This window comes from Solea senegalensis, unplaced genomic scaffold (assembly GCF_019176455.1).
Source record: "Solea senegalensis isolate Sse05_10M unplaced genomic scaffold, IFAPA_SoseM_1 scf7180000015120, whole genome shotgun sequence".
NCBI lineage: Eukaryota > Metazoa > Chordata > Actinopteri > Pleuronectiformes > Soleidae > Solea > Solea senegalensis.
Genome location: NW_025321229.1, coordinates 19125 through 42293, shown reverse-complemented (window position 1 = coordinate 42293; position 23169 = coordinate 19125). Strand labels below are relative to the sequence as shown.

The window sequence follows — 23169 nt, the reverse complement described above, 5'->3', positions numbered from 1 at the left end:
TAATATGTCATAATAATTACACATGTTGATCACTGTGTTACTGTTGTTTAAAATAAACACATAATATTTTAACAGCGTGATGATGATGATGATGATGATAATTCAGCTACTTCCTGTTTGTGTAGATGTTACAGAAACATACGGTGAACTGGAGGTGCGGGGCGCGCATGTGTGTGTGTGTGTGTGTGTGCGCGCGTGTGTGCGAGAGAGAGAGAGAGAGAGAATTTGCACTCCGAGAATAGAAAGCCAAAGGAAGAAGAAGAAGACGAAGAAGGAGAAGAAGAAGGAGGAGAAGAAGAACAGGAGGAGGCGGATTGTTCAGACTGAAGCAGATACATTGATCAGCAGCTCGCGCTCATTTGATGGATGTTTGATCAGTGGATGTGATGCCCATTTATATCATCGACCGAAAATTTCCTGACACATCAGGTCAGTGTATCTCCCTCTCCCTCACTCTCCCTCTCTCTCCCTCTCTCTCGGTGCGTAAATTGCATGTTTGTGTGCGTTCGTATTTTCGCGTGTGCGCGTGCCGCCGCTGTGACACGGGACAGCCCTCCCTCCTCTCTGTTGAGTTACAAACGTGCAACAGATGAAGAGCTGCTCGGTCCACAATCATGAGGTGAATCACATTCATGTTCTCACATTATTCATGTTCTCACACCATCCATTCAGCGGTTACCCACACGCTTTATTGTTATTATGCGTTATTACTATTGTTATTATTATTATTGTCGTTAGCATTAGCATTGTCCCATCAGAACTGGTGATGTTTTAAATGTTGTTATTTCATTACATTAAAGACTTACTTACACAGATACAGAGTTACACAGTTACACAGTTGTAGAGTTACAGAGTCACACCGTTACACAGTTACAGTTGAACAGTTACACAGTTACACAGTTACATTACATTACATGTCATTTAGCAGACACTTTTATCCAAACAACTTACAATAAGTGCATTTAAACATTTGGGTACAAGCAAGAGCTAGAAGTAAGTAAGTTCTTAAAGTAAGCCAAACTATAAAGTGCTGGTCATAAATGCGGTGTACAAGTAAGTGCTTGCCTTTTTTTTTCTTTTTTTTGTCATCATTGTTGTCTTAGTCGAGGTAGAGTCGAAAGAAATGTGTTTTTATTCTGCGGCGGAAGATCTGGAGGCTTTCTGCTCCGGATGTCGATGGGGAGCTTGTTCCACCATTTGGGAGCTAGGACAGCGAACAGTCTTGATTTCTGCGAATGCCTCTGCGATCTTCTCAGTGACGGGGTAGCAAGCCGGTTTGTCGATGCAGAGTGGGTGGGCTGGGGTGTAGGTTTTGATCATGTCCTGGATGTAGGCTGGACCGGATCTGTTTGTGGCATGGAACGCAAGCACTAGAGTCTTGAAGCGGATGCGAGCAGCTACAGGAAGCCAGAGAATTTTGGTAAGTTGAAGACCAGTCGAGCAGTCGACCTGCTGCATTCTGGATGAGTTGCAGAGGTCGTATGGCACATGCAGGGAGACCAGCCAGGAGGGAGTTGCAGTAGTCCAAGCGTGAGATGACAAGAGCCTTGACCAGAACCTGGGCCGCCTTCTGGGTTAGAAGAGGCCGTATACTTCTGATGTTGTGCAACATGTATCTGCAAGATTGAGCGGTTGCAGCAATGTTGGCAGTGAGGGAGAGATGGTCGTCAAGTGTCACACCCAGGTTCCTTGCAGTATGAGAAGGAGTTACCACAGAGTTGTCGAGAGTGATGGTCAGATCTGTGGTGGGAGAACCCTTTCCTGGGAGACAAAGAAACTCGGTCTTTTCGAGATTGAGTTTCAGGTGATGGTCAGACATCCACTGAGAGATGTAGGTCAGACAAGCGGAGATCTGTTCTGTTACGTGTGTTTCGGAGCGGGTAAAAGAGAGAATGAGTTGGGTGTCATCGGCGTAGCTGTGATGGGAAAAACCATGAGAGTGAATAACAGAACCAAGAGAGTTGGTGTACAGAGAGAAGAGTGTAACAGTTACATAGTTACACTGTTACATAGTTACATATTTACACTGTTTCATTGTTACACAGTTGCATAGTTACACTGTTTCACAGTTACACAGTTACATAGTTAGACTGTTACATAGTTACACTGTTACATAGTTAGACTGTTACATAGTTACACTGTTACATAGTTACACAGTTTCATAGTTACACTGTTACATAGTTACACTGTTACACAATTTCTTAGTTACACTGTTACATAGTTACACTGTTACATAGTTACACTGTTACGTAGTTACACTGCTACATAGTTACACAGTTACATAGTCACACTGTTACACAGTTACATAGTTACACTGTTTCATAGTCACAATGTTACATAGTTACATAGTAACACTGTTACATAGTTACACTGTTACACAGTTTCATAGCTACACTATTACATAGTTACACTGTTACACTGTTACATAGTTACAGGCCTCTGATGGCCTTTACAGGATCAGGTGTTATTTTAAGTGAAAGTAGGACACATTCCAGTGGTTCTTCAAACTTAATGAGGTTCATGACGTCTGTGCTCTCACTGGACTCATGAATGTTCATGTTTAACGAGCAGTATATCATGAGCATTAGATTATAAAATGTGTTCATACATTTACAACTCATATTTATAAAGTGCAGAATCCTGCTCCAGTTAAATGTTAGCGACCATTCAGTTGTAGAAACAAAACCCAGGACTTTTCTTCAGTCCATCACTCATCGCAACATATACCTTTAATCTGTCTTCATGTCCTGTTTACTTTTAATACATTTGGCAGCAGTTTAACCTTTTGGAATGTACCATGTCAGGATTTGTGAGAATGGATTTATTACGCTGTCTCTCCGACTGAGTTATGCACACATAGTTTTATTGTAGCCGTGGGACTGTTGTCACAAAAAAATAGAAAAACTAATATTACATTAAAAAAGGGCCAAGATCCAAAGTTCATGCTTGTTTTGAACCATTATACAGTTTCATTATGTCGCTCATTTGTCTTTGTTAGACTCACCCATTCACTGTCCTGCTGCAGATGTTATCATTTAGCATGAGATCATGTGTTTTTAAGTGATGATGTGGTTATTGTGGACATTAATGACCAGGATGAATAATGACTGTGTCCTGGAAAGTCTGAGTTTACTTTCACATTCAGTGGGAGAGTGAATGTGTGTAATAACAATTAGAATTTGTACTTTATTAATCCCTGGAGGGAAATCAATCCTCTGCATTTGAGTAACTCTCTGTTAGAAGCCGTCCAACCGAGAGCACTGAGCTGCCATGAAGCAGTGGGAGTGGGGTGCCTTGCTCTGGGGCACTGCAGCCAACCTGTCAAGATTCAAACTGGCAACCCTCCAGTTACAAGCCAAACTCCCTTTCCGCTTGTCCATGGACTGCTGTACATGGGTGTAGTAGGCTTTGAGGACATGGACACTCAAAGGGTTTTGTGGGTTAAGACTTGGTTTGAGGGTTAGATTAGGGTTAGGTTAGGTTACCCCTGAATTAGCATTAGGGTTAGGGTTAGATTAGGGTAGGGTAGGGTTAGGGTTTGGGGTAAGGGTAAGCGTAAGGGGCCCAAGAATGTATTATGTCTAAAGGATTTTTGTACAATAATGTGTGTGTTTTGGTTTAAAGAGTTAAGATACTTTGTTTCTGGTTGTGCAGCAACACTCGCACCAACAAAGAGACTCTCTTATCTGCTCAGGTGCCTCATGAGACCCCCACCCCCAACACACACACACTCGTGATCGTACAAGTGTGTGTGTGTGTGCAGCGTCAGTAAGGGATTAGGGATTAATTGCCTTCAGAGATAGAGTGAAGTGTTTGTAACATGAACTTTGTAAAGTTGTCACTTGATGTGAGAGGAGAAAGAAAACAAGAGTGAAGAGTAGAGGAAACTTTTCCTGTCTGTTTGTTTTTTGAACAGAACTTTCACTTGAGGGTAAGAAGTAAAAAAAAACTGGTTTCTAAATAATCAACTTAACATAATGTTTGTTTGATTAATGTCAAGTTTGTCACACGACATATTCAAATACTTTGTCACTACAGTAATGTAAGCAGTAAGTTGAGCTTCACTCAGAAAACGTTTTGAACTTGTTTGTTCTTTTACCTTTGACATGGTTTCAGACCATCATGTATAGACAAGTATCAAGCTTTTATTGTCCCTAATGGGACTAACGTGGACTCATGTCTTCACTGTTGTGGTGCAGGTGAGTTGATACTGTCGGCAGCTGAAGGAGGAGACCTGACGATGACAGAGACAAAACCCCCAAATTTGGCGAAGAAGCCTCGCTGGACCTCGTTGGAGATTGGACTCATCACCATCGTCTCTTTACTCTTCATCATTATTGTTGCCCTCATCATTCTGTGTAGCACACAGAAGACTGGTGAGTCATGAGAAACACTTTATTAATAAAGAGTTCTTGAAGTTCTGTGTTTAGACTTAGAGACTGTTTCTAAAAGTTAGCATAACTTGTTTTTTCAAAACAACTTGTGTTTTGAACAAAATCCCAGGTTCTTTATTGTCATCTACTATGTAACAATGCAACATTATTACCAGTAATGACATTCTTGTCCTCATTTCAAAGTTCACAGCCATCAGTCACTCTGAAGTTCATTCATGTTTTCATTCAAGAGCTGAAAGAAAAAGACACAAGTAGAAGCTGATTTAACAATAGACTTACATTTAGACTGAGCTTATCGCCCCCTGGTGGCGACAACAGTGTGACTGTGCAACTGCTCCTTCTTTTCACTTCATTCACTTTTTTATTCTGATGATAAGTTTGAAATTCAGCATCATGTCTTCATTATGTCACATGACTTCATGTACTGAGTACCTGTCATGTGACCAGTCACATTATATGTGTCAATATCTATGTATACATTCCAGGAACTGTCTGTGTGTCTGTCTGTCTGTAACCTGCATATCTCTCAAACCAATAATCCGCTTGATTTCAAACTTGACAGGTGTCTTGCTACGGGCACGAGTCAGTGCAGTGCCAAGTTTGACGTGGTTTGGACAATATTTATCAGCTGCTCTACCGCAGCCACTCCCCCTCTCACTCACACAGCACTGTGAGCTAGCTGATTGGATGTCTGTGTCTGTGTGTGTGTGTTATTTGCATATCTCTGTAAAACCAATGTGCCAATTGATTTCAAACTTGACAGGTGTCTTGCTACTGGCACGAGTAAGTGCAGTTTGACGTTGATTGGATAAGAAATGCAAAAGATATCGGTAAAAGAAGCACACATTGGCCTTGGCCACTCTCGCCGCTCTACTGTAGCCACTCCCCCTCTCACTCACACAGCACTGTGAGTGAGACAAAGCGCAGTGAAGCTGAGGCAGGTGACGAACGCAGTGCCCCCAACCACAGAATGTTACCCCCACTCCCCTCCGGAAGGCGTTACAGGTCTCTGCAGGTTCAGAGGAAGCTTCTTCCCTGCAGCTGTCACTGTGACAACCAACCAACTGTTGTGCAACCATGTAGTTCTATTTCAATCAGTATTTGCTTTCTACCAAACACAAATAAAAATGTCACTGAACTTTTGCTGTGTAATCGTAACAATGAGCACTGAAACACACCAAACCAACACGCAGCACGGCCACTGCACGAGTAACGCTGATGAAAATCATGACTATCATTGAAACATGTTCATGTTTAATGTTAAGAATGAAGCAGAGGCGTTTTTCTCAGGTGCAAAAGTTAAACCAAAGACACAGCTGTGCTCCTTATACGACATGTTTTGTGACACTTTCTGTAAATAATCCATGATGTCATGGATTATTTAACAATAACTTTCCTGATGCTTCACATCAGCGTCACCGTGTTTTCACAGATTAATCTGGTGATGTGTTTTGGTCATTATTCACACATTCAGGTTCCTTTAGTTTCAACTGTGCAAACACATTTAATAATAGTGAAAAAACCTGAATCCAAAATAATGTGTGCTGTGACATTCAGAAGGAACATGTTACAGATTATTGATGATGGATACAACAGATTATTTAATACAATAACAATAACTTTTTTATATATTTATGTTTTAAATATCAACATAAATGATTGTTGTCAGTTCATGAAGTATTTATGGTTGAACATGTGTGAACACATGAGGAGGAAGAAGAACATCAACATAATGAAGACCATGTTTTGTTTTGTATTTTCCTGTAGATAAAATCTGCACCACAGCTGACTGCACACGGTCAGGTAAGCATGTGTGTGTGTGTGTGATTCTCTTTCTCAGGTGAAACAATGACTGAATGAAGTCATGAATGAGTTATGTGAATTCACAGATTAAATGAATCATGTTGACACATTTGTTAAAAACTCCACAGCAACTGTTCCTTCATGCTGTCACTGAATAAATCAGACACTCACTCATTCACTCACTGTCTCAGATGATGCTGCTCATGAAGCTTTATGATGTAAAGTACCTAAATTCCCCACTAGGGGTCTCTCTCTCAATCAAAATGGTCCAAAGCAGGCTAAACAACAGGAAATGTTTACACTGCTGCTCAATCATGTTTATTAACCTGCATTTAAATATTACAGTGATCACATGTGGTGTCATTTAATGTCATTTTAATTGTGATTAGTCTTGAATGACTGCATGAAGACGATGTTTGTATTCGATATATTTGTGCATTTGTTGAGATGATTAGAAACAGCTGAGGTTGTAAAGGTTTCATTCAACTAAAATACTGTCATTCATTCATCTGTGAATGATGTTTCAGATGATGAAGCTCTGAAACTTAGACAAACTTTGTGACAGGACACAGTGTTTCCTGCGTGAGATTATTGATTAATGATCACAGCACAGAGCCGTGAACTCACCACAGATGATCTGACATCATTATTATCATTATTATTATTATTTAACTCTTCTCGGTGGAACATTTAAATAAAGTCTGTGATCAAATCAATACATTTTTACATTTTATCTTTCATTCAGCTGCTTTTAATGTAGGTAACGTCTCTTCAGTAACTGTATGCAGAACACACTATAGCACCTCCTACTGGCCATAAACTGCTATAACACAAATGTTACTCGAAAAGAATATTAATCTGTAATTTCACAAATAATCACGTTCTCTTACAGTTGCAGTATTAAGTAATAGTTTCAAAATACCTCTGCTTTTTACATGAAATCCCAGTGGAGCATGAAACATGAAACCTCAGGTTACAGAACTGTTCTCTTGGTGACAAACGTCTCCATCAGTGAATCTGTGATCGACCTCACAGTCTACTTTAAAGACATGTGAACCCACACTTACCAGGATTAATTACACCTGGTTTGACCAAGCCCCGCCTTCTCACTCTTGTCTCACTGTCATCTCACTCTGTCACCCTTCTTCACTGTCGCACTCACTGTCACCTCACTCACCGTCGCCTCACTGTCGCCTCACTGTCGCTCCTCACTGTCACCTCCTCCGTCTCACTGTCTCACTGTCACCTCACCTCGTCACTCGCCTCATCGCCTCACCGCCTCACTGTCACACTCGTCACCTCACTGTCGCCTCATTCACCGCCTCACTGTCGCTCACCCCTCACCTCACCGCCCCCACCTTTCTCACTGTCCCCACTCGCCTCACTGTCGTCCTCACTGCCTCACCACCTCGTCAGTCCTCACTGTCGCCCACCACTGTCACCTCACTCCTCACACTGGCCTCACCTGCCTCGTCTCACCCCACTCACTGTCACTGTCACCTCACACTCGTCACCTCACCTTGTGTCTCAATGTTGCCTCACTTGCCACACTCTTGTCTCGGCCACGCCTCACTCTTGTCTCACCTCACTCTTGTCTCAATGTCTCTTGTCTCACCTCGCCTCCCTCACTGTCACCTCACTCACGACTCACTGTCGCTCACTCTCGCCTCACTGTCACCTCACTCTTGTCTCACTGTCGCCACACTCTTGTCTCGCTTGTGCCTCACTCTTGTCTCACTGTCGCCTCGTCTCACCTCACTCTTGTCCTTCACTCTTGCTCACTCTTGTCTCACTCTTGTCTCACTGTCTTTCAGCCTCTGGTCTCATTGAGAAAATGGACACCAGTGTGGATCCTTGTGATAACTTCTATCAGTTTGCCTGTGGAGGCTGGCTCAAAAAGAACATCATCCCAGAAACCAGCTCCAGACACGGCATCTTCAACGTCCTACGAGACAACATGGAGGTCATCCTCAAAGGTCAGATGCCCGCACACACACACACACACACACACACACTGCCTTCTCCTTTCATTACAGTAAAACGTGTGAATGATAGAAGTGTAACTATAAAAGAAGACAGAGAGAGAGAGAGCTGCTCTTCAGATATTATCAGTGTGTGTGTGTGTGTGTGTGTGTTTGTGTGTGTGGTGACAGGATCAGTCGGAACAACATGTGAGATCTTTGTCCAGTAGTAGGAAGATCTACTGTGCAGAACCTTCAGAACCCTTAGAGGAGACATGTGTTGACATATATACGTGTGTCACACAGTGGTGCACATGGCCATTACTGTTGCCTCGCAATAAGAAGGTTGCTGTTCTTCTTGTGTCTGTGTGGGTTTTCTCTGGCTTCTGTCTAAAAACATGCAGAGCTTAAGGGTTTGCTCTCTGTCTGCTGGGATCTGATGATTTGAGTCTGGATTTGAAGAGGGGAACAGAGTCAGAGTTCTGGTCTGGTGGGAGGGAATTCCAGAGACTATGAAGGCCACTGCTCATGGTGCTGAGTCGGGCGGAGCATGGAGGAGGAGGTGGAGCGATACGGAGGTGCGAGGTTGTTGATGGCCTTGAGGGCATGCAGGAGGATTTTGAATTGGACCCTGAAATAGACCGGGAGCCAGTGGAGTTGTTGTAGAATGGGAGTTATGGTTCTGGTTCTAGTTCTGATGATGCAGCAGCTGAATTCTGGACCAGTTGAAGTTGGAGGGATTTGTGAGGGAGACCTGAGAGACGAAAGTTACAGGAGTGGATGCAGGAGGTGACGAGGCTGTGAACAAGGATTCAAGTTGTATGGGGGGTAAGAGAAAGGGGCGGAGTCAATTAATGCTGCTTAGATGGAAATATGGAGACCAGGTGATTACTGATGTGGGATAAACAGAGCTGGTTGTCAACTGAAATTTGTGTCACTTAAAAATAAAAATTAACTAATTCCCCTGAGTCAGATTCCATTGATTGACAATGAAGAACAATCCTGATCCTGAACTGTCCCTTTATCATTTTCCTTGTGTGTGTGAATGCTTTATATTTTAAATTTCTCAGAAACCTACAGACCAGGTTCACAGGTTAAAATGAGTGTGATGTGGTACAGGCTGTGACCGTCGTGAACTTTGCTCTGGAAGTGACATCAAACATGTGACCTCTGATGCTCGCCGCTGATGGACCAATCATGTTCCTGTCACCAGCTGCAGGAGGCAGAAACACCTGGACAGTGTGGTGCAGCTTCAGGCAGTCATCAACGCGTCGTAAATGCGTCGTAAACATGTCGTAAACATGTCGTAAACATGTCGTTTACGTTGTTCCCTTCTGCTGTCAAAGGTCTGAACCGTGTGAACATATTTCTGTTTACACGCTGCGCAGTCATTGACTGAGTGTTGTTTCACACAGAAAGAGTGAAAAGTTCTCTCTTTATTTATCATCAGCATGTCTAAGCTCAGTCTGGTGAATGAATGAATGTCCATCAGTGAAAGGGTGAACTCACTGCACGTTGTCAGCTTTATGTTTGTCTGTGAATGTGTGAAAACGTCTTTCAACATAAAAGAAAGATATCACAGTAAAACAATATGAATTGATGCAGATGGTATTTTCATAGTGAATCGTGTTTATTTCAGATTATTTAGATCAGGGGTGTCCAAACTACGGTGTTGTGTGGCCGGCAGCTTTGGTTTTATAATGTATGTGTTATTTATGGCCAGCCTTTGTTATGTGTCGTATCATTAGCTCAGCTGGTCTGGTGTTGAGCTTTGTAACCTGTGACAGACAGCTGTCCAGATGATTCCAGATGATTCCAGATTTGGAAGTTGTCATTTTTTAGATTTGGTTACATTTCCATTTAAAAATGATGTCACAATCCATTAATTTACTGTGGTATCGCCGCACACTAGAGAGTATCCATGATCGGTGATAAAACAGCCCTCATTCAAATACAAAGTTGATGGTTTTAAGACCCACAATAGTGATTTGAAGCATGAAGTGGCTTCTTCCAAACTTGCATAATTTTGAAAAAAACGAAAATCTCTGTTTGCTCAGTTTGCGCTGGTTTAGCCGTGGCGGCTCACACATGTACTGTATGTTGGTTTCAGAGTCAAAGGTGTGAAGTGAAAAATAATAAATTATTGAAGGAGAAAATGTAAGTGAAGAGAGTTTGTGTGTGAAGGTCAGAGTTCAAAGTGACTCAGTGTCCCAAAGAAGAAGAAACATCAGATGGCACACACACACACACACACACACACACACACACACACACACACTCCCGCCCTTTCGTATCCCATGTACTTGTGTGTGTGTGTGTGTGTGAGAGAGCGGTTAAACATTAGCAGCAGGCAGTCTGTAATCCGATCACACACACATGATCTGTGGCCTTTAGCAGGAAGCAGCACAGTGTGTGTGTGTGTGTGTGTGTGTGTGTGCGCGACTTCATTAAGATTAAATGAGCACGTAAATAGTTCTCACATGTAATGAGAGAATGAAAGGATTACAAAAATGAACGGGTGAAAAGGCTGAAGTGAAGAACAAAGAATGAAATGAACATGACTGAAAAAATGTGAATTAGATTTTTCCAGAACTGAAGCAACATGTTAATGTTTTAGAGATTGAGATTATATGAACCATTTTAAATAATTAATTATATTATGTCACATATACACACATTATATCGCGGCGGGGTCACACCCTGGACAGTTAGCCAGTCCATCGCAGGGACACACATAGAGACAAACAACCATTCAAACCATCATCACATTCACACCTACAGACAATTTAGAGTGACCAATATACATAACCATACAGACATACATCACACATATACACATATATATACATAAATACACACATATACACATATACACATATATACACACCTATATCACACACATACATACATATATCACACATATACACATATATCACACGTATATACATATATCACACATATACACATATATACACACATATATCACACATATATACATATACACACATATATCACACATATACACATATATCACACATATATACATATACACACATATATCACACATATACACATATATACATATATCACACATATACATATATCACATATATACATATACACATATATATACATATACACATATATCATATATACATATACACATATATCACACATATACATATATCACATATATACACATATATACACACATATATCACACATATATATCACACACATATATTACAAATATACACATATATCACACATACATACATATATCACACATACACACATATATCACACACATATATTACAAATATACACATATATACACATACATATATCACACATACACACATATATCACCCATATAGACATATATCACACATACATACATATATATCACACATATATCACACATACACACATATAGACATATATCACAGATACACACATATATCACACATATATACATATATATCACACATACATATATACATACATCACACATACACACATATATCACACATTACTGTGTAGTAATTATTATCTTAAATTAACAGTACTTTTACTTGATTAATTTCTTTGGCTACTCTACCCACCTCTGATGGTGATACCACATTCCAGTGCTCGTCACAGAGGAAACACGTGGCGACTTAATATGTAGCTGCTGCTGCAGAGGCTCCTCACTGTGACTGCTGCTTATTACTGCTTGTGTTTTTATCGTTGAATGAGGATGGACAAAAACAAACACATTGCAGAAGAACTCAATCTTTGGCTGTGCTTCTTAACAAAGACTGAGGCCGACGCCAATCTCACTTCTGCTATGCTACGGAACAAGAAGCCGCAACGTGTAGCCTCAAACTTTCTCCAGATCTCATGAAAAATATATGTATGTATATATATATATATATATATATATATATATATATATATATATATATATATTCCTTTTATTTAATCCATCAAAAATCAAATCCAGAATAATCTAATTGAACCATGACCTCTGAATTTTCTTTGTTGTCTCCGACTGTTTCCTTCACGTTGTGCTCTTGTTGTAGGAGTCCTTGAAAAGACAGTGGAGGGAGAAGCTGCTGCTCTCATCAACGCAAAGACTCTTTACAGATCCTGCACCAATGAGAGTGAGTCAAGTGTTCATCATCTCATCTCATCTCATCATGTTTACATCATTGTCCCATCAGTTCCTTCAAATCCAGTCATGTCATGTCAGTTAACACCACACACATACACACACACACACTTACAGTTAAACATTAATGATTAAACATCTGGTTTATTTTATTATTTCCTTGTCGCTTTTCAGACAGACTTAGATTTATGTTTCTGTAATAGTGAATTTCTTCAGAGAGCTTAGTTAGTAAATCATGATTGATTATCATTATTATTACTATTATTATTATTATTTTATTATTATAATAACTCCCTGAATCCTGACAGGTTTAATTGAGCTCAGAGGAGGAAAACCACTGCTGGAAATGCTGCCGGATATATTTGAGTGGCCTATAGCTGTGGACGACTGGGAAACCAAATATGGTGCAGTATCATTTTCCACTGACACCCACTGCAGACGTCTTCCACAGACTTTTCTCACCTTCTCACTTTCCCTGCCGTATTCTGTAGGTAACACCTGGAGGTTGGAAGACGTCATTGCCAAGCTGAACGAGAAATATGGAACTCCACTGTTAGTGAACCTTTTTGTTGGCACAGATGACAGAGAATCCAATTCACACATCATTCATGTAGGTGTGCAAATGTATCTAAAGAATCCCTCTCTCTTTCTCTTTCCTATTCACATACTCGACGTCATCATGCTCATAATATATATAATATAATATCAAGCTTAAAAAAACCATTTAGACTCTTTGTCTTTGGATTTTCCAGTTTGACCAGCAGACAAACCTCGGCCTCTTGTCCAGAGATTATTACTCCTGTGTCGGACCCTTTGCAGAGGTAATTTACGACACACACACACACTTCATGTGTTCATTTGGGCCAAAGCCACAGAGTCTGGGTTTCATGTCCTCCAGAAATCAGACGTGATGTGAGGTAATCAGGAAACATCAGTAACCACTTTATTGTGTTTACTTACAAGCTTTATGTGAATGTGTGTGTGTGTGCAGTACATGGCAGTGATGATAACAAAACAAACACATGTTTTACTTTTAGAACCAAAGATACTGTGTGTGTGTGTGGGTTTCCTGTCAATAAACACTGACCTCGTCGTCCTAATCAGGCACAAACTCATTTATGATGAACTGATTAAGTTTAGGACCAGGATTTAAACTGTGGTTATCAGGGCTGTTGGAACGATTTTTGGGAGAAAAAGTAATAATTACTATTCAAATGTGTATTTCTTTAATGCATGTGTTAAAACGTGGAGACGGAAGCCCCGCCCTCTTTCCTCTGCCTCTTTCCGTGTGAAAAACAAAATGTTTTGCTCACGTACGATAAAACACCCGGGGAGATCTCCACGTTTGAAGTTCGAACAGGCAACAATTCCGTCTTTTTCTGCCTCCCTCCACATCACAGGGTTCACAACTGCTCGTCAGAACAATATTACACACAAACTGGTTCAAAGACCTGAGACCGATCAACATCCCGCAGGTGTTCAAACACTTCATCCAAGAGCTCGAGCTAAGGTACACGGTTCTTAGCCGCGCGACCATCAGCGACAGAGTTGCCATGGAAGCAGTCGACGCACATTTCATAGACGAGGAATGTGAAAGATATCAATCTCAGACCAGACACGCGGCCAAACTCAGGGGAGTAGAACGTGAGTCAGTGTTCTCCATCACCACGGGCAACGCGGCAAATTATGTTAACACTGTCGCGAGACCCCTGCAGGACGCCGGTGCGTGTGTGTGTGCGTGTGTGTGTGTGTAAATGTAAAATGTAAAACTAGTTTATTCCTGTTCTGAATGTTAAATTTGAGTTTGAATTATTTATCTACATCTCACTTTCACCAGAAACTGTTGCAGTTCCACAGGTTGTTGAGCAGGGGGCGCTCCATTCATTCACAGCAGCCACAGAAAAAAATACGACTTCACAAATACTGTGCGATCCAATTTAGCATAGAATAGAATGATAATAATGATAATTGACTGTGTGAGTGAACACACATTTAAAACGTTAAAAAATACACACGTTTGAAAACGTATGATGATAATGGGGGCGGGACTAGATAAGCTTTTGCTTCTCCCGCTTTCCCTTTCGGTGATGTGTATCGTGTGAACTACACTGATGTGTGATGAGTGATTTAAATGTCATGACGGAAATAAACATGTAAATAAATAAATAAATAGATAAAAGAATTAGCTTATTCTTCATTATCACAGTGTTCTGTGCCGCTGTGTTTCAACAAATGAATGAGTGAGTGCTTGTGTTGGACAGGCGTGTCAGGCCTATGAACAGTTCATGATGGACCTGGCTAAGCTGATCCGCACCGACCGAGGACTGACAATCAACGAGAGCCGCATCAGAGAAGAGGTGATGAGAGTGATTGACCTGGAGAGAGACATCGCCAACGTAAGTTTGCTTTCACACGTCATTTCCCTTTTTGTGAGAAAGCAGCTGAAGGTGACCTTGATTGACTGTATGACTGTGTAGCCCAAAGGTCGCTCCTCTCTCGACTGATCCTTACTCAGCAGGTTTTTTGTCAAGCGCTCTCCATCACTTCCTGCTTCATGACCTGTGGTCCATGTGCACATGGAGCGATGTGTTGAACTTTAGTTTTATTCTTTCAAAGTCTACTGACACTCCTGAGGACCGTAACAACCCAGTTCTGCTTTACAACAAGATGAACCTGAGCGATCTGAACGACAACTTCACGCTCGAGGTCGACTCGCAGGTGAAGAATAATCTCTGTCTGTCAGAATGTTTCTTTTCCTCTTTCTCTTTATTGCGTTCGTTTTATTCCTTTTTGTGCTTTTTGCCCTGAAGGTGTTTAACTGGAGTTACTTCACAGCTAAGATCATGGCAACGGTCAACATCACTGTTCCTGAAACAGAGAAAGTCATAAACTACTCCCCCAATTATTACAAGAGACTCAGCCTAGTTTTGACCAGATACAACAAGAGGTATGTGAGTGGGTGAATGTATGAGTATGTGAAGAGCAGTGTCACTCATGACTGGACACCTGATCTGTCTCCTCGTCCTCTACAGAGATCTTCAGAACTACATGGCGTGGCGTTTTGCTATGAACATGGTTGTGGGTCTGAGTAGAGCGTACAGAGACACCAGGAAACCCTTCCGCAAGGTAAACGATCCACAATCATTGAAAAGTGTGCCGCTCAACACTGAACACACATTTGATCATAAATCACATTTACACGTATGACACTTACATGAGATTTGACTTGAAAAATGACAGGATGTCAGTTTTTATTTAGAGGAATAAAGAATATTGTCCAGTAGGAGCCGGGTTGTAGGTGACCACCACCACCACCACCACCTCTCCATTCACACCACCATAGTCCTGGTTCAGGACCAGACTTCATGGACAAAGTCAACCAGTCAAGACAGGCTGCTTGTTTGGGGCCGTGAGGACAGCGTGAGACAGCAAGCTGTCCTCACGTCGAGACATAAAATGTATATGAGCCACAGATCTCACTAACATGTGACATGTTCACTCTCTTTTCCTGCATTCACAACTCGTGAATTGGTAATAATGAAGGTATAAATGAAGAATTTCCACTTTAAAGGCTGTTCTAAGTGTCTTCTGCCCCTGCAGGCTCTGTCTGGTACTGCAGTAGAAGCACCAGTGTGGAGACGATGTGCGCTTTACGTCAACGCCAACATGGAGAATGCTGTTGGTCGTCTTTATGTGCAGGAGGCGTTCTCTGAAAAGGGCAAAGAACTGGTCAGTGAGGTCCAATATCATTGTTATTATTATTATTATTAATATCATTATTATTATTATTATTATTATTATTAATAATAAGAAACTATGAAATGATTAATGAGAAACTCAATGTTGGACAATAAGCATCATCAGTTCTTTTATTGACAGAAATACGAATGAAACTGTCTGAGTGAAGGTGTTATTATTGCCGTTCAGGTTCACTCATGTTTTTATGTAATGTGTTTATTTTTGAACATGGTCTTGTTGTTGTCCTGCCCTCACCGCCCACACTGCACATTCATTTCTGTGTTTTCGAATACATCCCTCCATCATCTGGGTTCATATTTCACTCGCTGTAAATCACGGTCATTTGCTGCGACAGCAGCATGTGTGTGACTCATGTTCCACCTGCTGAAAATGTATCTGTGTGTGAACGTATGTGTATCAAAGTAACACACAACTGCTTCCCCAAATACACAGCGTGTATTATGTGAGTGAGTGTGCAGCTGACACCTACCAGGCGCTCTTCACATACTAACGCTACTAAAACATACTAAGACATTTACTGATACTTTACTGCAGTTTTCATTCACTACTTTACTGCAGTTTTCATTCACTACTTTACTGCATTTTTTATTCACTACTTTACTGCAGTTTTCATTCACTACTTTACTGCAGTTTTCATTCACTACTTTACTGCAGTGTTTTCATTCACTACTGCAGTTTTCATTCACTACTTTACTGTAGTTTCCATTCACTACTTTACTGTATTCACTACTGCAGTTTTCATTCACTACTATTCACTACTTTACTGCAGTGTTTTCATTCACTACTTTACTGCAGTGTTTTCATTCACTACTTTACTGCAGTTATTCACTACTTTACTGCAGTGTTTCATTCACTACTTTACTTCAGAGTTTTCATTCACTACTTTACTGCAGTTTTCATTCACTACTTTACTGCAGTGTTTTCATTCACTACTTTACTGCAGTTTTCATTCACTACTTTACTGCAGTTTCCATTCACTACTTTACTGCAGAGTTTTCATTCACTACTTTACTGCAGTTTCATTCACTACTTTACTGCAGTGTTTTCATTCACTACTGCAGTTTTCATTCACTACTTTACTGCAGTGTTTTCATTCACTACTTTACTGCAGCTTTACTGCAGTGTTTATTCTACTTTACTGCAGTTTTCATTCACTACTTGCAGTGTTGTCATTCACTACTTTACTGCAGTTTTCATTCACTACTTTACTGCAGTGTTTTCATTCACTACTTTACTGCAGTTTTCATTCACTACTACTTTACTTCAGTTTCATTCACTAGTTTTCATTACTTACTGCAGTTTCATTCACTACTGTACTGCAGAGTTTTCATTCACTACTGCAGTTTTCATTCACTACTTTACTGCAGTGTTTTCATTCACTACCTTACTGCAGTTTTCATTCACTACTACTTTACTTCAGAGTTTTCATTCACTGCTTTTACTGCAGTTTTCATTCACTTCTTTACTGCAGTTTTTCACTACTTTACTGCAGTTTTCATTCACTACTTTACTGCAGTTTTCACTACTACTTTACTGCAGTAAACTATTACTACTTTACTGTAGTGTTTTCATTCACTACTTTACTGCAATTTTCATTCAGTACTTCACTGCAGTTTTAATTCACACTTTACTGCAGTTTTCATTCACTACTTTACTGCAGTGTTTTCATTCACTACTTTACTGCAGTTTTCATTCACTACTACTTTACTTTTCTTCACTACTTCAGTTTTCATTCACTACTTTACTGCAGTTTTCATTCACTACTGTACTGCAGAGTTTTCATTCACTACTGCAGTTTTCATTCACTACTTTACTGCAGTGTTTTCATTCACTACCTTACTGCAGTTTTCATTCACTACTACTTTACTTCAGAGTTTTCATTCACTACTTTACTGCAGTTTTCATTCACTTCTTTACTGCACTTTTACTGCAGTTTTCATTCACTACTTTACTGCAGTTTTCATTCAGTACTTCACAGTTTTAATTCACGACTTTACTGCAGTTTTCATTCAGTACTTCACTGCAGTTTTAATTCACGACTTTACTTCAGTGTTTTCGTTCACGACTTTACTTCAGTGTTTTCATTCACGACTTTACTTCAGTGTTTTCATTCATTACTACTGTACTGCAGTGTTTTCATTCACATTCAGATGTAGAAATCGAGCACTAAATCCAGCTGTGCTGGGCTGTGTCCACCAACCTTCTCACGTTCACTCATACTAAACTGATTTGTCCAAAATCTGATCAGAGGAAATGAAATGTAACCAGAATGTTCCTGCACTCACATGTGACCTAATTCAGGGAAGTAATAGTTTCATAACTTTGTTGTAAAACAGTTTTTTTCATTTGATTCTCTCCAGAGTCACAGAAAGAAAACGAAAAACTCAATGAACAATCTGACCATGATAATCTGGAGGTTTCATATGCCATCGTTTTGCATCAGTGACAAATTAGTGATTATTTCTCTTTCTTTTTAAACCGTGTGTGTGTGTGTGTGTGTGTGTGTGCGTGTGTGTGTGTGTGTCAGATGGAGGAGATGATCAAAAATATTCGGGAAGTGTTCATTACTAATCTGGAGGACTTGACCTGGATGGATGCTGAAACCAGGAAATCAGCAGAGGAGAAGGTCCTGCTTCAGATTAACAGTTATGTTGTCATGTTCATGTTGTCATGTTGTATTATTTTGTGGTGACTGAGGCATTTGTTTATTTTCTTTTAGGCCAGAGCTATTCAGGAACGGATTGGCTATTCTGAAAACATCATGGATGACAAATACCTTAACAATGAGTACAAAGATGTGTGTGATCAGGATTTCCCCTTATTTTCCACAATTTTTCGCTATAACTTACCACTGAAACTTCACTGTAAAATCACTGTAGCTTTACTATAGTGTCACTGTAGCTTCACCGTCACGTCACTTTAATTCACCTTAACTTCACTGTAGCATCAGTGTAGCATCAATGTAACTTCATTGTAGTGTCACTGTAACAACGTCACTGTGGCGTCAGTGCAGCTTCACTGTAGCTTCACTGTAGCTTCACTTTAATTGACCTTAACTTCACTGTAGCATCAGTGTAGCATCAATGTAACTTCATTGTCGCGTCACTGTAACAACGTCACTGTAACGTCACTGTAGCGTCAATGTAGCTTCACTGTAACGTCACCGTAGCTTCAGTGTAGCTTCACTGTAGCTTCACTGTAACTTCACTGTAGCGTCAGTGTAGCTTCAGTGTAGCTTCAGTGTAGCTTCATTGTAACAACGTCACTGTAGTGTCACTGTAGCCACATGTCAGTTAAATGGCTGTTTTTCTGCAGAATATATGAGCAGGTGTTGAAAAGTGTCATCACACCTCCTCGTGTGTTGTTTTCAGCTGAACTACAGAGCACATGAGTACTTTGAAAACATCTTACAAAACCTGGAGTATGTGCAAAAGAGACGTCTGCGGAAGCTCAGAGTCAAAGTCAACAAAGACGAGTAAGATGTTTACTTTAAAATGTTAAAACCAAGCTTTTAAATCACATCGTATTGTCTTACACAAGCTGTTTTGACTTTGTCCCAAACACACACACTGACAGTTAATATTACCATGTCTATTATCATTATTATCATTATTGTTATTATCTTTGTTGATTTTAAATTGTGCTGCACTACGCAGGTGGATCTCTGCTGCTGCTGTTATCAATGCTTTTTACTCACCCACCCATAACCAAATAGGTATTTTCACATGCACACATTTTTTTATTTAAGATGTCAAACATGATTGTGTCAGTTTTTGTAAAGACAATGTTTCCTCTGTTGTCAGTGTTTCCTGCTGGTATCCTTCAACCACCTTTCTTCAGCAAAGGCCAGGCTCAATCTCTCAACTATGGAGGCGTTGGAATGGTCATCGGTCATGAGCTCACACATGGCTTTGATACCTATGGTATGATTTTAATTTAAAAATGTTTTCCTTCACTTTTAAAGTTTTAGTTTCATTTTCAAGATTTCACTCTTTTACAAACAAGTCAGAGGCATTTCATTAAACAACAACAACAAATGATTGTGTCTCCTTAAGGAGAGATTCAGTGTCAGTCCACAGGTGGAGCATGACATGTAAAGTACTTTATTAAAAACACCAGTGATTTCACTACACTATCACTTTCAGTCGCTACATGACGTTCTTTGTTTCTCCCGTTTCTGTATTCGTATCGATGCGACACATGATCTTTCTTTTTGAAGTCGACTGAAGCACATTCATGTGGATTCTTTAGGCCGTAATTATGACAAGAATGGTGACATGAAGGACTGGTGGACACCGGCCTCCACTCAGAGATTCCTGAACCTGTCAAAGTGCATGGTTCATCAGTACAGTAACTTCACCTGGGACCTGGCCAACGGACTTAATGTACGTCACCTCTCTCAACTTTGTGTAGAATTCATATATACATATGTATATGAATACATGAATATCTTGATGTTATTACATTATGTCATATTCAGTGTTGACATGAATCATAATAACAATCATATATGTGATTTACAGTTAAATGGTAATAACACACTTGGTGAGAATATTGCTGACAATGGAGGAATTCAACAAGCGTTTCAGGTGACGTTTCAATAATATAATCAGATATTGATTGACAGATTATTTGAACTCATATGTCATTGTTATGATGTGTGTTATTACTGATCATGTTATTATTGGATATGTTGTTTATTATTTGTGTTGTTTATTTAAAGGCGTATAAGATGCATGTGAAGAAGCACGGAGAGGATTTACCACTGCCTGGAATCAACATGTCACATGATCAGCTCTTCTTCCTTAACTTTGCTCAGGTACGTTTTGATCAAATACAAACATCAGTCTTCATGCAATCATTCAAGACTAATCAGAATTAAAATGACATTGAACCACATGTGATCACTGTAAGATTTAATATTTAATAAAACTCCAGAAAGATCAAGATCATACAAGACTACACATTTATTTCTGATCAGATTAACAGCTGACCGGATGCATTGAGCAGCAGGATTAACATATGCTGTTGTTTAGTCTGGTCAAAGAATAAATCGCCCTGGTAACGTATGGACCAGTGCTTTACTGTAACTGACCTGAGGCTAAATTCAGCCAGGATAAATATGACAGGGTTAGTAACATAGCCCGACTTATCCCTTATCCTAGTTTCGTGCAACAGGGCCCAGAGCAGGCAGCTATGTTGTTGTTGTTGTTGTTGTTGTTGTTGATCTGATCATTGTTGTCATGTTGTAACACTGTGTGTGTTCAGGTGTGGTGTGGAGCGTACAGACCAGAGGACGCAGTTAAATCTGTTAAAACTGAACATCACAGTCCAGGAAAATTCAGGTAAATTCACGACTAGTTATTTTCCATCAGTCAGACACACAACAGGCAAACAGTGGACCCTAACGTTTGTGTGTGTGTGTGTGTGTGTCAGAGTTCTAGGTTCCCTTCAGAATTTCCCAGAATTTGCCAAAGCTTTCAACTGCAATAAGAGCAACTACATGGTTCCAAACAACGTGTGCCGTGTGTGGTGATCCACGGGCCTGTGCAACAGATAATGTTCCCGAAACGGATCATCATCCCTGTTCCTCCACCCCCCCCCACTGGAGGACTGGTGTGTGTCTACAGGAAGTGACGCTCCCTCCTGGACGATCCATGGCAGTTGGACTGATAATGGAGTTTGCATTTCCAGACACTGTCCTCTAACTAAACGTAACTATGGGTCGTTTGCAGGAATTACAACCCATAGGTAAGGTTTTTAAAACATAACAGCAATCTGGTACCGTGCGTGTGTGTCGTCATCAGTGAAGTTTCCACCTGCAGTTCTCTTCGTGGTGACCACGCGACACGCGACTAATTATTATTGTCTGTAACTTAGTGCCTGTCTTTTTCTGCCCTAACCCTAACCTCACTAACACTTGTGCCTAGTTCACTCACTCACTCATTCACTCAGGGTTAGGGTTAGCCTTCTACCACTTTGTCCTCCACGTGAGGGTCACAGGGACACATAAAGACAAAACAACCACCCACTCTCACACCTACAATCAATTTAGAGTGTCCAATTTGACTAATCCTCAAATCTGCATGTTTTTGGACAGTGGGAGGAAACTGGAGAAAACCTACACACAGGAGAACATGCAAACTCCATGCAGAAAGACCCTTGTTCTGAAAGGCAAGTGTGCTAACCACTACACCAACCGTGGTCCCTTGAGTTGTACAATACCAGTGCACTAAAAACCTACCTGTGGTCGACAAAAACAACCCATAGTTACGTTTCAGTTGGAGGTCAGTTGAAGGACAGGTTGGAGTACATCTGAAGGTCAGTTGAAGGACAGGTTGGAGTACATCTGAAGGACATTTGGAGGACAGTTTGAGGACAGGTTGCACGTCAACCACAGGCAGCAGTGGACGGTTGCCACGTGGAGAACTGTCGTCCATTCAATCTCCTGCTTCTCACTGGATTTTCCAAAACACTTTGAGTCAGTAGCAACTTGAACAACTGGAAGTTTAAAGTAAAACTTGAGTCCAGTTGCTTGTGACTCCATGTGTTTTAGTCACACACACACACACACACACACATTGAACCACTGTGTGGTTTCAGCCTTCAACTCCAAACTGACACACCATACAATCTACTTCTGAATGTGAATTCATTTTGTTGAAAGATATATTTAATGATAATAAGTCATGATAATGGCGGCTGTTTTTGATTATGAATCACAGAAATGTCTTTATGTTAATATCTATGTATTTTCAGCTTTTATCATTGATGCTCATTGTTTTTGCTTTACGTGATTATAAGTCTGAATATCCACAGGAAAACAAATGCTTTGTTGAAGAACCAGAACAACAATGCTCTGGTGTTTGGGTGCTACAGCAAGCACCTGCTAACTTAGCTTAGCATAAAGCCATAAAGCTCTTTATATAAAACCATAAAACCTTAAGGTTGTGTATTTAATGAGTGGGAAAACAAACTGATTCTCTGCTCAGACAAAACATCATTTGTTCATTTGAGATTATGAGGTGATTCTATTCTTTCTTTTTTTTCTGTATGCTAAACTAACATGAATCAACTGTAGTTATTCTTTTTAAAAGCT

The 23169-nt window shown here is 40.3% G+C and overlaps 1 protein-coding gene across 2 annotated transcripts; it reads left to right on the top strand.

The window, feature by feature from the left end:
* Window positions 1–237: 237 nt before the first annotated feature.
* LOC122761970 (neprilysin-like) lies at window positions 238–22017 on the top strand. Of its 2 annotated transcripts, none has more exons than XM_044017166.1 (23): window positions 238–429; window positions 4200–4376; window positions 6162–6197; window positions 8012–8173; window positions 12223–12303; window positions 12620–12715; window positions 12803–12921; window positions 13064–13132; window positions 14573–14707; window positions 14928–15029; window positions 15122–15258; window positions 15344–15437; window positions 15912–16040; window positions 18598–18696; window positions 18790–18867; window positions 19442–19545; window positions 19727–19785; window positions 19874–19993; window positions 20322–20455; window positions 20594–20659; window positions 20794–20889; window positions 21339–21415; window positions 21507–22017. In XM_044017166.1, exons 1-23 carry the CDS (start codon window positions 387–389, stop codon window positions 21604–21606), a joined length of 2313 nt encoding a protein of 770 aa, XP_043873101.1. In that variant the 5' UTR covers window positions 238–386; the 3' UTR covers window positions 21607–22017. The 2 variants fall into 2 exon arrangements, with proteins under 2 accessions (XP_043873101.1, XP_043873102.1); XM_044017167.1 differs by lacking the exon at window positions 238–429 and adding an exon at window positions 3840–3931.
* Window positions 22018–23169: the final 1152 nt, after the last annotated feature.

What these genes read in the sequence shown, in the direction of transcription:
- LOC122761970 (XM_044017166.1), top strand. Translation starts at nt 387, where the DNA reads ATGCCCATTTATATCATCGACCGAAAATTTCCTGACACATCAG. An exon ending in CGACTGGGAAACCAAATATG is followed by an intron (nt 12,716 to 12,802) that starts GTGCAGTATCAT and finishes CGTATTCTGTAG; the next exon opens with GTAACACCTGGAGGTTGGAA. An exon ending in TGGAGAGAGACATCGCCAAC is followed by an intron (nt 14,708 to 14,927) that starts GTAAGTTTGCTT and finishes ATTCTTTCAAAG; the next exon opens with TCTACTGACACTCCTGAGGA.